Genomic DNA, 18,403 nt, shown 5'->3' with positions numbered 1-18,403 from the left:
GTGGCGCTGTGGCTCAAGTGGTAGAGTGCTAGCCTTGAGCTGAAGAGCTGAAGGACAGCGCCCAGGCCCAGAGTTCAGGCCCCACGACCAGACCCACCCCCCCCAAAAAAAAACAAGGAGGAGGTAATAATGTTCAACAAGAAATGTATTCATTACCTTACTTGTATAAGTGTAACCTCTGTACAGCATCTTTACAATAAAATATTTTTAAAGCTGGGAAAAAAAATAAGCTGGGGCTGGTGGCTCATGCCTGTAATCCTAGCTACTCAGGAGGCTAAAATCTGAGGATCATAGTATGAAGCCAGCCCTAGCAGGAAAGTCCATGGAGGTCTTATCTCAAATACACCAACAGAAAACTGGAAGTGTCACTGTGGCACTGTGTAGAGGTCTAGCCTTGAGCAAAATAGCTCAAGCATAGAGCCTAGATCCTGAGTTCAAGCCCCACAACTGACAGGAGGAGGAGGGGGGGAGGGAAAGGGGGAGGGGCAGGGGCAGGGGCAGGGGCAGGGGCAGGGGCAGGGGGAGGATATTCTCTATGGCCTAGATGATTATGAGATTAGTATAATGGTTTCAAGTTTATTCTATATTATAGCTTGTGCTGCAACTTCATTACAGTTTTCTTTTGCATTTTTTTTATTATTTTAGCATTGAATCTACACTCTTCATATTTCAAATGTGCAATAAAGAACTGTTCATTATAGATGCAATGTCTTGCAGCAGACCAATGGAATGTCTCTATTTTGGGTACTTGACATTTCTAGCTTGTTCACTAGTTACTTCTCATTTCTTCCATTTCCCCATCTTTTGTAACTCCTTCTTCAATATCTGTAAGTCTCAATAGTTCCTGTACATCATGAAATGGACATCTCACAGTGTCTTTCTGTGACTGCCACATCTCATTTAGTCTCATCTTTCCTAACTATGTAGTTGTATAATATACTTATTAAAGCTGAACCATAATCATTCCAGTACTTGGATATATCAATATTTTATTTATCCATTTATTCATGAATAGATTTTTAAATTATTTCCATTTCTAGACTGCGTAGAATTCTTTTTCAATAAACATGAGAATACTAATGTCTCTTAGAGATGCTAATACTAATATTTTTAATGTAAACAACAATCAGATTTGCTGATTCCTAAAATAAGTAAATAAATTCAAATTTAAATATAAATTCTCCCTGAGAATTAGCACATACTTCCAGGCATTTCATTAAGTATTCTAGGGATGCCCAGCTTATCAACAAATTGCTTAGCACCTCCCCAGGGAGTTTCTATGAGTGTTTTAAAAATCCATAAATTGTTTTCACACACCTAATATTAAGAAATGCATGGGAGAATCCAGAGAGAGCTTGCAAGACAGGTAACAAGGACAAAAATATTCATGTAGTGTCACAATGCCTGAGCAGGTGTAGGACCACTTTCCTTTTTGCCCTTCATAGCAATTTTTGAGGGTTTTCTAAATTAAGATCATTAAATGTTGTTAATAATCTTTGAAACATTTCAATTCTTGTTGATGCTTAGAAATTTTAATTTTGCATACATATTATTTTTATCTAACATAACAAATGAGGGGCGATGAAGCATAAACAAAAAGACAGATTTTATTTTAAATTGACAGAACTGGAAAGAAACATGATTCACTCTCTTATTACTTTTATTACTTTCCAGATATATAGATATATACAAGATAGATAGATAGATAGATAGATAGATAGATAGATAGATAGATAGATAGATAGATAGATAGATAGATAGATAGTCTTATGTGGGGCTTTCTCATTTATCAAGTAAAAGTACATCATTTAGATTCATTCCTGATCAACAGATAATGAAAAGGGAGCTTCTGATTCACAACGAGATTGTGAAAAGTTCCACATTCACATCTCAAAGCTTTAAGTGTCAGAGATGTTTTAATATTCAGTTTTAGACTGCTATAAAGTCATTTTTCAGTAGAATCTATTTTTTCTAATACATAGCTTTAAAAATACATGAAAAGTGGAACTGTGGTGGTTCAAGCTTATAATCTTAGCTACTCAAGTATCTGGGATCTTAGGGTCATTTGAAACCAGCCCTGGCAAGAAAGAAAATGAGACTCCTATCTCCAATGAACCTGTAAAAAGCTGGAAGTAGAGCTATAACTCCTCAAGTGGTAGGGTACCACTTTTCAGTGGAAAAAGCTGAGAGATAGAACTGAGTTTAAGCCCCAGTGCCATTATAAATAATAATATTCCAAAATATGCATTTATAATATAATATTAATTTATCCTAATAAATGAGTATTCAATAATTATAATAAATGTAAAATGTAATTTGTTTCTTTCCAATTGAACTATATAACTGGTTCTTTGTTATACAAGAATATTATATACATGATTCATATAAAATCATGTGCAGGTCAGTTTGAAGTATTTCATTAATATAAACTCAAACCAACCGAAAAATCTTTGTTTAAAGTGATTTTGATTACATTTACTAAAGACATGTATATCTGATATTATAATCTGACATGCTTTGCTTTGATTAATATAAGAAAGATGTTCAAATGGATAGGCAGGACATTAGGTAGCAACAAAATATTTTATATAAGTTACATGTTATCAGCTTGCTAGACAGTCCTAAAAGATTGCATGGTTTCATTTCTTGACTGGGACCCCGGGCCCAGATACCTGTTCATGTAATTTTTCCCTTCTAATCTGTAATGTTAGGAGACATGTTTATCCCATATTTTCACATAAGTAATTATCATCTCCAACATTCACTCACTTCCAGGCTGCAATGATCCATCTCTAGGTTATTAAAAAATACTTAGATATATTTAATGTGTTTATATTTGTATCTGCTAGATATGGTGTCTGCTATTTGGAAAAGTTCTTTGTGTCATATTGTCGAGAGAATTTCAAAATACAGTCAAGTTCCCATATGTGTATCATATTCATTGTCTTTTGTTTGGTTTCTATGCGGTTATATACTGCAGTAAAACTTTATTCAAAGTAGAACATAAATATCATAAGAATTTCAAACTTTATTGTCTTGAGAATATAATATATTTATAGCATGGTACACTTATTTTATTTTGTTCAGTTTCTGTTATGTTAAAAACCATAGCAAAAATGTATACAAAATGTAACATAAATACCAGAGCTTATTGTCTTTAGAAGATAGTACAGTTTTAGCTATGGAAATTTTATGAATCTTCAGTGTACCGAACTGGTGTTAGTAGCTTCTCTTTCTCCTAATTTATTTGGATTTCTTCACCATCCCTGGTTTTTCTGTGTTGGGTTGGTTCCATACAGGAGCTTGTATCTATTATAATGAAAATAGCAAGAAATGAGATAAAATATCTTTCAGTAAATTTGTGCAAATTTAAATTATAATCATATGTCATCAAATCTATAAACAATGGAAGATAAATCCAACTCTACATTGGTTTCTAATTTGTTATGACATGGTATAGAAAGGAGGAAATACTGAGAAAACTTGCAGGTATTTACCTAGTTTTTATCTATTCATCTCTTGAGCTCTGACAGAGAAGTCTTGTGCAAGAGAATGTATATTATATATGTAAATGCAAGCTCTTTCAGAGGGTTATAGTCACCATTAAATTATAAATATAGTCAAGGCCAGCCTGAGCCACATAGCCAAGCCTATAACAGAAAAAGAAGGGCAGGATGCTATTGAGTTCAGTAGCAGAACTCTGTGTTACCATGTTCAAGATCAAACTGTTCAACTCCAGAAGTTTTAAAAATTTTATGTGCACTTTCTTTGAGAGCTGTTTTTTGAAACATTCAGAACATTAAGTCATTTAATTGTACTTTATCCTTCCAAACCACCCAGAAAGGACATTACGTTTTGTATGTGTGATCGAGTTTTCGAAAAAATCAGTGGTGCAAAGAAACATTTGAATACATTTTTCACACACTATCTCATTTATATCTATATGTTTATCACTCTCTGCCTCTCTCTCCTGTAGTTTTATATGAATCTCTGCATTGCTCATCCATCTGCCTAACTATATCTATTTATAGATTATCTATCATCTTTTTCTCCAAGTGGTTTTTATCTTCTAAAGACAATTTTGTGTGATTCCTTATAATGATTATGATTTTATTAGGTAACTTAAATATTACTTGTACTTTATTAAATGCCATTATTGTTACTCTAATTATTTTAAAACAACTAGAAAAATTTAAAAACATAACCATTATCATTTCTCTACCACTAAATGTTAATGTTTGAATATTTGTCATTTCCATTTTATGTGTCTATATCTATAGCTATAAATTTAAATATGTATGTCCAATTATCTGTCTGTCTGCCTATCATAAAACTATCCAGAAAAATTTATTGATCTTGGATAAGTTTATTGTAGTGGACATTGTTTGGTATGGATATTGTAAATAGTCAAATATTTACCAGTCTATTAACTCTATTAGTATTATTTTCGGCCAGTATTATATTTCACCTCCACGCTAGGCCAAGAAATATATCTCTAAATAATGAGTTGGTTTTATGAATAAACTCAAGAGGAGAACCACATGTCTGTTTGTGTTTATCTCTGTATTTTTTGCATATCCATCTTTCAAGCTATAAATCTTCTAAAATGTAAAGGTGAGATTCCTTATGTTAACATTTGCATAAACAACTGTCTCCCAGTTGTTTAAAGCCATTAACTGCACTATCTAATGTAGATTTCTCTGATTATCACAGATGGAGAAGCGCAACCTCACGGTGGTGACTGAATTCATCCTGATGGGCATCACAGATCGTCCTGAGCTGCAGGCCCCATTGTTCGTGCTGTTCCTCCTCCTCTATGTGGTCTCTGTGGTGGGCAACTTGGGCATGGTCATCCTCACCACGGTGGACTCCAGGCTGCAGACCCCGATGTACTTTCTCCTCAGACACCTGGCTCTCACCGATCTTGGATATTCCACAGCCGTGGGCCCCAAAATGTTGGTCAATTTTGTTGTAGATCAAAATAAAATCTCCTATAACTTTTGTGCTGCGCAACTCGCCTTCTTTCTTTTTTTTATTGGAAGTGAACTATTTATTCTGTCGGCCATGTCCTATGACCGCTACGTGGCCATCTGCAACCCACTACTCTATACTGTGGTCATGTCACAGAGGGTGTGCTGGGTCCTGGTGGCCACCCCTTATCTCTACAATGTATTTGTGTCTCTTCTAGTCACCGTAAAGATGTTCACCTTATCCTTCTGTGGCTACAATGTCATCAATCATTTCTTCTGTGACTGCATCCCCCTGTTACCGCTGCTTTGCTCCGATACAAGAGAAATCGAATTGATCATCGTCATGTTGGCAGCTTTTGATTTGATCTCCTCACTTCTACTCGTCCTGGTGTCCTACCTGCTTATTCTGGTAGCCATTCTCAGGATGAAATCAGCAGAGGGCAGGCGCAAAGCCTTCTCCACCTGTGGGTCCCACCTGACTGTGGTTACAGTGTTCTATGGGACGTTGATATTTATGTACGTGCAGCCTAAGTCCAGTCATTCTAACGATACGGACAAATTGTCATCTATATTTTATACCTTGATCATTCCAATGTTGAATCCTCTGATCTACAGCCTGAGGAACAAAGATGTAAAATGTGCCTTACAAAGGATCTGGAAGAGAATAGGCAACATCTTTAATTAAAAGTTACACACAGTAAGCATCTCTTAAATGTAATTGCCTGACTTATATAACTGTAACTCCTCTGTACGTCACCTTTACAACAAGAATACAAAATATTTTAAGAAATGAGAAAATAAAATAAAAATGCACAGTCTTAAAGAAAAATATCCTGTGATGTTCTTCACTTTACAAAAAACTATTCAGTGCCATGTAGCTTTTTGTGTATGTATTCTTACATTTTGTAGATATAGTCTTTCTGTGTTACACTTCTTACATATCTGTAAGTTGCATTAATATCAACCTGCTAGAACTCAAAACATGCCAAAGGAATAATAATCAAAAGCTGTGTCATAAAAATGGACACACAGACCAACAGAAAAGAAAATGACACCCCAAAACAAGCCCAACTGACTTTTGAGAAAGTAATCACAAAGAAATGATAAATGCTTTATTAAATGGCACCGGGAAAACTGGATCTGTACATGTGAAAGAATTCAATAGATCCTTATCCATTACCAGTTATATCAACTCAAAATTCATGAAAATAAGGGAAACCATGGGACCTATGTTTTCATGAATTTATAACTGTTAACAGACAGGTCCCATGGTTTCCCTTATTTGTAATGACTAGTATTTGTCTAGGATAATCTTACCGGACAAGCAGAAAAGGTAAAAAACTATGTACATATGACTACATTGAAGTAAGGAGGTCAGGTCTGGCCGGTGCCATATTGATCACACGGTGGATTGTAGGGTCTGGCATCTTGTCTTCATGCTGGGGGAAGAATGCCCCCTACCCATCACCTACCTCCCAGGTGATGGGCGTGTGTTGTGTGTTTGGGGGCTGCAGGCCTTAGAAACAACAGGTGGCACACGGCCTGTTAACTGTATAAAAGACCCCAATATTTCATATTTCAAAATGTGTCTTCTGGGATGACTCACCTTACAACAATATAAGATGAGGCTAAGCGAAAGGAACCCCAAGAGAGGAACACAAGAGTGTTTTGCTTGATTTTTGTGGAGTTTTATCTTTGCTGTTGTTTTTAATGAACTATGTGATTTTTTTTGTTTCTTGTGTGTGTTCTTCCCCCATGGTATAATCCCTGTTGTCACTGTATTTGATTCCAGTGCCCTGCATCTTGCATATCCATATTTCTAATTTGGGGAAGGGAAGGAAAAATAACAAAATAACAAAAATAACAAATACTGGTTGACACATTGAGATGTACAAGATACCATGTTGAAAATGATCTTTATAACTTTGGATGTACAGGGAGGAGGAGTTGGGGAGGTGGGGTAGGAAGAGATAGTGGGGGGGGGGAAGGAAGGGGTAACAATGCTCCATAGGAAATGTACTCATTACCTTACTCATGTAAATGTAACTCCTCTGTACAGTATCTTTACAATAAAAATTAAATATTAAAAAATTCATGAAAAGCTGGGGCTCACACTCCTATCATCATAGATACTCAGGATGTTGAGGTAGGAGAATCATCATTGAGAGTAATCTGGGCAGACAAAGCTCCACAATGTCTCTAATTTTGAGTAAAAGACTGTCTTTATTACTTTCATATGGTTATGTCTTCGGATGTGAAAATTTAATCATAGCCATTGATACAGGGCATCTGTGCATATTATAAGTTAACCAAAAAGCAATAGTCTTGAGTGTTTATATAAATGTATGTGTCAATGTGTATGTTTCAACATAGAAAAAGTCTTTAAACATAACTTAAAATGATAGGTATTGATAAGGAATTGAAGAACTCTACCATGTGATCTGGCTATACCATGCTAAGTACATATCCAAAAGATTGAAAATGGTGATTGAAAAAGAATTCTACACTCCCATTTGCATTCCAGCACTTTTTACAATAGATTTAATCTGGAAGCAACCAAAGTGTCCATCATGTATGATGGACATATTTATACACCCATGATGTATAAATAAATGGTAGGATTTACAGAATGTATTAATTTTTAGTCTTAAGATGGAATGATGAGAGATTGTATTATTGCATGTAAAGTCAAATATAATACAAAGTGTATTAAAATTGATTTCATAAAAGTTAAAAATAGGAGGGGACTGGTAAGGTGGCTCAGTGGTAGAGTATTTGCCTCACATGCATGAGGCTCTGGGTTCGATTACTCAGCACCATGTACAGAGAAAAAGCCAGACGTGGGCATTGTGGCTCAAGTGGTAGAGCACTAGCCTTGAGCTGAAGAGCTGAGGGACAGCGTCCAGGCCCAGAGTTCAAGCTTTACGACCAACAGAAAAAAGTATATAGTAGTAGAACATACCGACAAAAGTTATCATCGCACACTGGGAGATTAAGAGGATGAAGAATGTTCATCAATTAGATAGAAATAATTTCTATTGTGTTTTTACCAGGTAGGTTGATCACAATAAGGAGTAAAAATGTTTTATTTTTAAAATGATAATCTTTTATGATAGAAAATGCTTATACCACAATACATACTATACAATGTCTATGTACATATAAATGCTTCATCATTCACATATGTTTACCCCTGACGTCTTTATCTATCACTTAAAATAAATTTCATTTAAATAAATATAAGAAATTCAGAAATCAATTATACCAATACAATGAAGAACAGTTGATCAATGCAGTCCAATTGACATCCCAGAAACAATGAGTCACATAGATGGTTTACTATAAGAGTGTGAAAAACAAACACAAAAATGGAAAGTATAGAGATTACTCAGAAAACTAAAAGTAGAATAACTCTATGATCCATCATACCACTTTGGAACATTTATCCAAAAACTGCAAGTCAGGACATAAAAAGAGCACCTGCACATGCATGTTCATTGTAGCTCTAGTTACCATAGCCAACTTATGATAGCCCAGATGTCCTCCAATTGATGAATGGATCATGATAATTACTCTCACATGTGTGCATGCACATTCACACACACACAATTTGACAAAGGAATTTTATTCATTCATCATAAATAATAATATTGAGGGGAGTGTAGTTGTAGAGGTTGGAGGGAGGGGATGGTAGGGGAAAAACAAAGGAGGGTAACAATGATAGGAAATGTACTCATTACCTTGCTCATGTAACTGTAACCTCTCTGTATAGTATTTTTATTATAAAAATGTATAAAAAGAATAATATTATGTCATCTAGTGAAAAATTGATAGACCTTGAATGAATTATATTGAGAGAAGAAACTCAGAGACACCAAAGCCAAGATACGATACAAATTCAAGCAACAAAAATAAAATTATAAGAGATAAACTATATCAAACTTACAGTCTTCTAAGACTGTACATTACAAAGACTAATGACCACCCTGAAAAGGCAAATGATAAAGTATTTGCAAAACATCTAGTAGAGAGTTAATGTGAAAAGTAAATGTTGATCCTATCACATAATAACTAAATAGCTAATACATAAATTGATAATGAACTTGAATATCCTCTTATATGGTCAATAAGCATATACAAAGGTCATCACCATTATAAGTCATCTGGAAAAATGCAAGTCAGAAGCACTTTAGATCAAGGCTAAATAATACCATTCACTCAATACACATCAGCAGGTAGAGCCTTATTTCCCTAATTTTTAAATGTCATTATGAGTTAAACAACTACACTGTATTAAATCAAAAATTAATTGGGCATATTCCCCTCAGAGCCTCTCCTGTGGGATTCCTCATAGTTAAATCAGTGGATACAAACAACTTAAATCAGCCATATTGACACTGTTCTGAAACCTTAGCATGCTCATCCTGAGAAAATATACAATAAATAGCAGTGTATTCTGGGGGTTACCACTGAAAATTTCTAAGTTCTCTTGGCTATTTTTCTGCTACACATTTTCACTGCTAAATACTACATCTCCAATTACTTGTACTTTTTGATTTACTCAGAGTTCTGCCTAGAATTAAATACCAAATCTTCCTAGAAGAGATAAGAAAATATAAACATAAACTATATAAGAAAACTATAAAATATTGAATTTAAATATCTATAACTACTTATGGCTTTTTTGACAGTACGTGTTTTCATTGAATGAAGTATGTGCTTTCCTAATGAAGTTACTCTACATTAAAGACAGTTTCTTACAGATTAACAGAAGGTAAGGAAACTTTAGATATATTTATTTGGATCTTTACACCGATATTATGACAAATAATACCTAACATTTCTGTATTGTTTTTTACTTCAGTAATCATTTTTATTACTTATTTTATAGGTTTAGCATTTTGAGTTTCTAAAACATCAATTACAGTATTTGTTTTGATATAATGAGGCAGGAGAGTCATAAAACAGCAGAGGATAGTGAAAAGATGACTATGAGGGAAGTGCCAGAGTTTGCACTGAATATTGGCTGTTACTGTTAGGTAAATGACATAATGTTCCCCAAAGTTCATTTCTGCATGAGATGTCCAATCAATGGCTGCTATTGTAAGCTCTTCTTTATCAAATTCACTGATTCATCATAGAAGTCAAGCTATTCAAAGTTTACAAAGTTTTGTTCGTTTCATTCAAGTTGGATTTATAGATTTAGATTTATGTGCATTCCAGAAGTTCATCCCATATTATTCAATCTTCAAGAATCACAGTGGTTTTCTGTACATGACTATGAATTGCATGGTGTAATGATGTTGCTTATGAATTACAATCCAAATTTTTGTTTAGTATCTAGCAGACATTTTTTTCTCAACACAAATTTAGCTGAAACATGATATTTACTTGAAACAAATTAAGCTCAATTATAATGGAGAACTTTGATTGCGATGATGTTTGTGTCTTTTTTCAAACAATTGTAGAATTTACTAATCTTTTAATTTTCTAAAGGTACACCAACCCATATAAGGCATGTTGGCAAAGCATGGAATACATTGTATTGACATTTATCATGAGACTAGCAAGTCTAATTTAAAATTTTTTTAATTCAAATTATTATATTTGTTAATTTTCCTCATCAATAATAAACTTTTAAACAATATAAATATCAAAATTCACATGCCTCAGGAAACTAGATGAAAGTAAACCATTCCACACAATGGTTGAAAGATGCAGAACTGTGATTCTATTTTGTAATCTGCTTGAGCTATCAGCTCAAGTGTTTAGATGTCTGAAGAAATGTTTTAAGCCATCCAGTTTGCATTCTGGTATTTACTTTGAAAAGAGTGCCATTTGGCGATAAAAAGTTGAAATTTTAAAAATAGCCTGAGTTCCAGTCACTGTGTAAAACATTTTTACGGTCCACCTGGTGCAGCAATGAATGGCAAGATTATTTGATCACTTTTAATGTCACTCTCTACTAATCTGCTTCTGGGAAACCACACAGCCCAAATACACCTGTACACACCCATCTATGTACACCTATGTACATACCCACACCTATGTGTGCCCTATATGTATATATACAGATGTAGTCATTATTCATTGTCAATAGCACACACCTCTTTAATACATTCTTTAATATGACTGTCATTTTTTAAAAAATGTTTTCAAGGATGTCCTCAGATTTCAACATGAAGAATATCACTGAAGTGACTCTGTTCATACTGAAAGGCTTCACAGACAACGCTCAGCTGAAGGTTTTCTTCTTTCTCCTGTTTCTGCTAATTTACCTTTTCACCCTTGTGGGAAATTTAGGACTGATTGTATTGGTCATTGGGGATTCTCGACTCCACAACCCTATGTACTATTTCCTGAGCGTCTTGTCTTCCATAGATGCTTTCTATTCTTCTCTCATCACCCCAAACATGTTAGCAGATCTGATGTCAAGGAAGAAAGTCATTCCGCTGTCTGGCTGTGCGGCGCAGTTGTTTCTTGCTGTGACGTGTGGGACCACAGAATGCTTTCTATTGGCTGTCATGGCTTATGATCGCTACGTAGCCATCTACAACCCCCTTCTCTACACAGTGAGCATGTCACCCAGAGTCTATGTGGCCCTCATCGTGGCTTCCTTTATCGCTGGCTTTATCCATGCCACAATTCACACGGTGGCCACTTTCAGGCTGTCCTTCTGTGGCTCCAACGAAATCAGGCACGTCTTCTGTGATATCCCAGCTCTCCTGGCAATTTCTTGTTCTGACACTCATTTAAACCAGCTGCTCCTCTTCTACTGCGCGGGGTCTATTGAGCTGGTCACCATCCTGATTGTCCTGGTCTCCTACGGCTTCATTCTGGCTGCGATCCTGCAGATGCGTTCTGCTGAAGGGAAGCGAAAGGTCTTCTCTACCTGCGGCTCTCACCTGACGGCAGTGTCGGTTTTCCAGGGCACAGCTGTGTTCACCTACGTCAGGCCCAGCTCTAATTATGCGCTGGAGCATGACGTGATCGTGTCGCTCTTTTACACCATTGTGATCTCCATGCTGAACCCCGTGATCTACAGCCTGAGGAACAGGGATGTACAGGCAGCCATGCACAAAGTGTTGGGGAAAACGCGGTTCATCAAGAACGTGTGCTTCTCCTATTAAAAAAAAACCACACAGGATGGAACTGGTGCTCAGAATCTAGAAGAGGAGGAAGACATCCGATCAAATGCATTTCACGATTCTCTTCTGGGCCTATATTTTATTTTAATTTAATGTTAGTATTTTTAAGTTTTTTTCTCTTTATTGTGAAAGTGATGTATAGAGAGGTTACAGTTTCATACTAAGGTAATAAGTACATTTCTTGTCAAACTTGTTACTCCTCCCCTCACTTTTCTCCTTTCTCTGCCCCCATCCCCCAACTCTCAACTTGTACAGATCATTTGCAACATATTGTCTCTTGTCTATCACTGTTGTATTGGTTCCCCTTTGTCCTTTGTCTCACCATTCTGTTGTTCCCCTTCTCTTCCCTAATTCAAATAAGCATATATACAATACTAGGGTACCAGAATCAAATACAGTGACAACGGGATATACCATAAGGGGAAAAACCATACAAAAGAAACAAAATATCACATAGTACATTAAAAACAACAACAAAGAAAAACTTCTTGTGTCCATGTCTTGGAGTTCATTTCGCTTAGCATCATCTTATATGGTCATATGTACATAGCTATTGAGCTATTCTGCTCACCTGCTAAGATTATCCTAGGCATATACTAATTATTGCAAATAAGGGAAACTATGGAACCTATGTTTCTTGGGGGTCTGTCTTACTTCACTAAATATTCTGTTCCTATATTTTAAGATAAAATTATGGGCCACATTGTCTTCCCTGTTGTTACATTTTCCAAAGAACTGCAACACCTCTTTCTTTTTATACAACATTCATGATAATCTATGCATACATCTCTACATGTGCTTACAAATTGAAATTATGTAAAACAAACACATGTGCACCTATGATGTTATTTTTTAATTTATTTATTATTTATTTTATTGATTATCAGTACATATTAAAACAATGCAAATTAGGATCTCCTTTATTGGTAATTATTTTTATATATGCATACAGATGCACATAACGTACAATAAAGTACTATAAAGAATAGAAATCTTTAAACAAAACTTAAAATTACAAAGGATAGTGAATTTATGGTTTAAATATTTCTAAGCACATATCATAGAAATCTATCACAATGTTAACGAAGACCAGACAACTTGAGAAAGCAGATACTTCTGTTGAATTAATAAGTAATAGAATCTCCAGTGATAACAGGATAAAATATTCAGATTTTACTAAGAAAAAATTCATCCCTGGTAATCCTATTTCTTTAATTATCTGGAAAATGTTAACATAAAATAATAGTAAGTATTCTTAGATGCTCATAAAAGTGAATCAAATTTAAAATTTTATTGAGGAAAGAAAAAATTTCCACCCTCCCGTAGAATTTATATCAGTTACTGACATTTAGAAAATAAATTGGAAATATTTCACAAGTTTGCATATTTAACAAAATCAGAAAATGTCTAGCTAAATATATTAACATTATTTGAAGCCCAAGGCATCCACAGTGTGAAAAAAGTAAATTTACAGAATTAGACTTCTATAGTGGAATCATACAAACTTAAATTGCTTATAAATGGAGTCTACTTTGTTGAGTACATAAATTTGTGTTTCACCATAATGCATGATAGTCAATGTAATTAAATACGTGTATCTGTGAATTTTTATAATAGAATTAGTTCCAAACACTCTTTCCTAATATGTCCATATAATATATAAGATATTTATATATTCCAGTGCATTATCTGGAATTATTTATGTAAATGTTGTAATATTTCAAAATAAGAAAGTGATATTATGGTTACACTGAGCTGAAGGTTGGTGCAAATGGGGTGTTGCTAATAGACTTGAAATCTCAACTATGAAGAGTCAGAGTTCTAGATTTCAGTAGTAAAACTTTATACTTATATTTACCATTCTGTATTTCACACTGAAATTGTTCATAGTGAAGGTATCATGTAAAATACAATAAAATATTTTTAAAGAAAATGCTTGTAATTTACCCGGGCACCAGTGGCCTGTAAGCCTGTAGGCCTTAAGCCTAGCTACTCAAAAGGCAAGGATCATTTTTTTTTTAATTTTGAAAATACCTTACAGAGGGGTTACAATTACATGGGCAAGGTAATGAGTACATTTCTTATCAAGCTTGTTGCCTTCTCCTTTGTTTCCCTTTCCCATCTCCCTCCCCCATCCACGGCCACCCTCCCCCCTCAAAGTTGTAAAGTTCATTTTTCGACATAACTTATACATCTTATTGTTGCAATGGGTCCACCTGTATCCCTGTTTAAGCATTTGTTTATTTCAGATAAGTTGATGTTAGGTGAAATGAACCCCACCTAAGTTTTAAAGTTCGTTTTTTGACATAACGTCTTGTACATCTCATTGTTGCAATGGGTCCACCTGTATCCCTATTTAAACAATTTGTTTTATCCCTTCCCCTCCACAAATTATACCAACATCAAATACAGTGAAGACAGGAGTTATAAAATATTTGGTAACAGTTGCTCAAGCTAATAGATTCTCCTTGTATGAAGTATGCACTGTAAGATAATTTAAGCAATAATGTATCATCTACATGTGTGGTATAATATAATAGATGCAGTATATGTTAATATATTCATACATAACATATTAATTATATATAGAGATATATTTTCTACATATATGCATATTATGTATATTATGTACATTTATAGTATATAACACATATGTATTATGCATTACACATATTACATATAGTATCTATTAGATGTATATCATGTACATATATATAAAATGTCTAATACATGCATATATTATATAAATCTATACACATATTAATGCATAAATGATATATATTATATACATATTGTGTGTTTTATTCAATAAATACTCTGTTATTCAACATAACTAATGAAATCCAAGGCAACCTTCACGTTTTACTCAGTGTGAAATTCTGAGAGTGGGCTTGAGTAATGAGCACGCTATTTTTCATTTATCTTTCTTTCCCTCTGGAAATTTTATTTGTGGTGTTCGGGGACTTGGCTCTCCAGAAAGCACCTCAGGGTGGAGCCTTTCAGGGACGTGAGCAACATAAAATCTGTCTCCTTGCTTTGTGCAGCTGCCTCAACAGAGGGCCTCATCTCAGCAGGCCGCTGCACAGGTAGGCTACAGAAGAAAACATTTCTTATGTCTATGTCTAAATGTAAATTGCAAGTACATTTGAATGATTTACTTTTCAAATTAGACTCCAGACTAAAAGGCTGTGCCTGCCTTCCAGGTGGCTTCACCTGCTGACATTTTGATTATGGCAAGGACGGGGATGGAAGTTGATGGCCAGAGTCCCAGTGGATGAATGAGACAGGTGTATTTCTGACTGCAGACAAGTGTACTTCTCACTGCAGCTCACCATAGCATGTAAAAGGATGTACTTTTCTGCTTCAGAACTGGCAAAAGTTATAGCAGAGGCTTTAACCCCCACAAAGGAAGTTTCTCAAATGTCTCTGAAATATCTGAAGTTTCCAAGAAAGGCTCACAAAATCACTGCAAATTAAAAATGAGAATTTTTAATATTTATGTTTGCATTATTTAGATTGTAAAACTGTAAGTTGAAAATGTTACTGAAATTATTTATTTGGTAGACTCTCAGATATATGTGGAAAGTTTCGGGGGGGAGGTTGTCCCAAACACAGCACAGGTCTAAAAAAAAATTAAGACAAATCCCAAGGGCTTAGGGAGAAGCTCAGTGGAAGAGTGATTGTTTGTTGTGCAAAAGGCTCTGGGTTTATCTCTAAGAATGAAAGTAAAAAGAACCAAATATCACCTCCTAGATCAGTAAAATTTAATTTCAAAATCATTAAGATTTATTTTTTATTTGATCCTTATTCACACTCATATTTTTGGAAGTAAGACATGAAAGGTAAGATACTAATTATAAAGTTAAAAGAAATAAGTTGGAGTGAACTGAAAGTGAAGATCAGGCTCAAGTCGTACTGGCCATGAGCAAAAAGCTCAGGGACAGTGCAGATGTAAAATAAAATAAATTGGAACAGCCCTTAATTAATTGAAGGGGCACTGGAATAACTGTGAACGGAATAGATAGGAAGGAGTGCTAGAAGAAAATAAGAGGCGTTTGAGGAAGGAGAGGAGACAAAGTAGGAAGAACTATTTGGTGAAAGAAATAAGATTTAAAAGGATTACGCATTTCTGAAAGACACAACAAAGGGTAAGTATTGGGATATAAGTATGTTAATAACATCAAAAGAAGAAGGGAATGACAGAAATGAACAAAGAAAATCTCAGGTTATAGACAACATTTCTCACAAATACTGAAATTTTCTAGGAGTCCGATGACAGGATAATTTTGACAAAATAACAGGGAAATCTGGGAATAGCATGACCTGAAGTCATTTTGGCTTATCAGTCCCAAAAGGCCAATCTCTTTTATCACTGGGAACACACACACACACACTCACACTGTTGTATGCATCAAATGTTGTACAACACTTGTTCATGAAAATATTAACCAATACAATAGTGAACTATATGTTCACTTTACCAAGTACCATACAATGAATAAGCAAAAGGTCAAAACCAAGCAATGCCCAAGAACTTGGTTTTGTCCCTTGTGTTTCTAGGGCTCCTGAAAAGATGGGAGGGGAAAAGCCATAATTGAAGTCTAGTTTGACCAAGGAAACTGATGGTTTTTAATAAAACATTTAATAGCAGCATCTAAAAGACACAGTAATTTGGACTATTTTATGAATATATTTTTTCCCTCTTAAGATGAATATAACATAAATGGCTTCTGGGAATCATACCCGCGTGGCCGAGTTCATCCTGATGGGAATTTCTGAGCGCGCAGAGCTGCAAATCCCCCTCTTTCTTGTCTTCCTGGTCATCTATGGACTGACGGTCATTGGGAACCTGGGCATCATCACGCTCACCAGCACTAATCCTCGGCTTCACACCCCCATGTACTTCTTCCTGCGACACCTGGCCATCATCAACCTCGGGGACTCTACTGTCATTGCCCCTAAAATGCTGATCAACTTCTTAGCAGCCAAGAAGAGCACTTCGTACTATGAATGCGCCACCCAACTGGGCGGCTTCCTGGTTTTCATTGTGGCTGAGATCTTCATGCTGGCGGTGATGGCCTATGACCGCTACGTGGCCATTTGCAACCCTCTGATGTACACGGTGGTGGTGTCCCGGCAGGTCTGCGTCCTGCTGGTGTCTCTCACTTACCTCTACAGCCTGTTCACCGCGGTGGTGGTCACCTCTTGTGTGTTCTCCGTGTCCTATTGCTCCTCCAACGTCATCAACCATTTCTACTGTGATGACATCCCTTTGTTAGCATTGTCCTGTTCAGACACCTCTGCTCCAGAAACAGCTGTGTTCTTCTTCTCCGGGACCAATTTGTTTTTCTCCATGATTATTGTTCTGATATCCTACTTCAACATTATCCTGGCCATTTTGAGGATACGCTCTTCGGAGGGGAGGAAGAAAGCCTTTTCCACCTGCGGTTCTCATCTGGCGGCAGTCACGATCTTCTACGGGACTCTTCTTTTCATGTACCTGCAACCCCGGACCAACCACTCCTTGGACACGGACAAAATGGCCTCTGTCTTCTACACCTTAGTGATACCCATGCTAAACCCTGTGATTTACAGCCTGAGGAACAAGGATGTAAAGGAAGCTTTGAAAACATTCCTCAGGAGCTCCTGCCTGTCATGCAAACCCCTGTTAACTTGAAAACTGCAACTCCATTTATGTAAGAGGTTTGGTTCCCTTCCTTAAAATACTGTTCTCGAAAGAAAGTGACAATACCTGGGGAGAGGAATTGCTTCATTTCTTTTGACATAAAATGTAATTGATTGTATCCCAGATTTCAGTGCCCAGAAAAGAAAGCATCACATGCATATGATAAATTATGAAATTGGTATGTTTCAAAAGTACAATATAATATGTCAAATGGTTCTTATATGTCCTAAAGCCAGGGAACAGGTGGTACAGATGTGTGGGGATCATTTCTTGGTTGATATCAAGGCTAAGAATCTTCTCCTTCCAAATGATATTTTGTATTCAGACAGCGAAAATGATGTTTTTATTTCATAGCATCTTATTCAACAGATTCTGAATTTCTAAGGAACCATCTCTATCTTTTCTTAAAGATAAAATGTGCATCAGAAAAGTTACTTTTAGAAGAGCATACATACTAGACATAAATGTTAAATTCATATATAATTAGAACATGTGAAAAATGAACTAAAGCAAATAGAAAAAAATCTGTTTTCATATCTCTTGCTTAGTGCATCCACACAAAGGAATGTGCTAATGTCAACTAAAAAATTTAAAACCTC

The 18,403-nt window shown here is 35.5% G+C and overlaps 3 protein-coding genes across 3 annotated transcripts; all 3 read left to right on the top strand.

Annotated features, from left to right (window-relative positions):
- The first annotated feature begins 4,713 nt into the window (after positions 1–4,713).
- On the top strand, positions 4,714–5,655 carry LOC105995392 (olfactory receptor 8K3-like). The gene has a single exon (XM_013029098.1). The coding sequence runs from the start codon at positions 4,714–4,716 to the stop codon at positions 5,653–5,655; it is 942 nt and encodes a 313-aa protein (XP_012884552.1).
- A 5,494-nt stretch (positions 5,656–11,149) lies between these two features.
- On the top strand, positions 11,150–12,100 carry LOC105995346 (olfactory receptor 1086-like). Its single transcript, XM_013029052.1, has one exon. It carries the CDS (start codon positions 11,150–11,152, stop codon positions 12,098–12,100), a length of 951 nt encoding a protein of 316 aa, XP_012884506.1.
- Positions 12,101–16,841: 4,741 nt separating this feature from the next.
- On the top strand, positions 16,842–17,795 carry LOC105995345 (olfactory receptor 8J2-like). Its single transcript, XM_013029050.1, has one exon. It carries the CDS (start codon positions 16,842–16,844, stop codon positions 17,793–17,795), a length of 954 nt encoding a protein of 317 aa, XP_012884504.1.
- Positions 17,796–18,403: the final 608 nt, after the last annotated feature.

Source organism: Dipodomys ordii, unplaced genomic scaffold, assembly GCF_000151885.1.
Source record: "Dipodomys ordii isolate 6190 unplaced genomic scaffold, Dord_2.0 Scaffold117, whole genome shotgun sequence".
Lineage (NCBI taxonomy): Eukaryota > Metazoa > Chordata > Mammalia > Rodentia > Heteromyidae > Dipodomys > Dipodomys ordii.
Note: the sequence above shows the minus strand (reverse complement) of the source record. Positions and strands in the feature narration are given on the sequence as shown.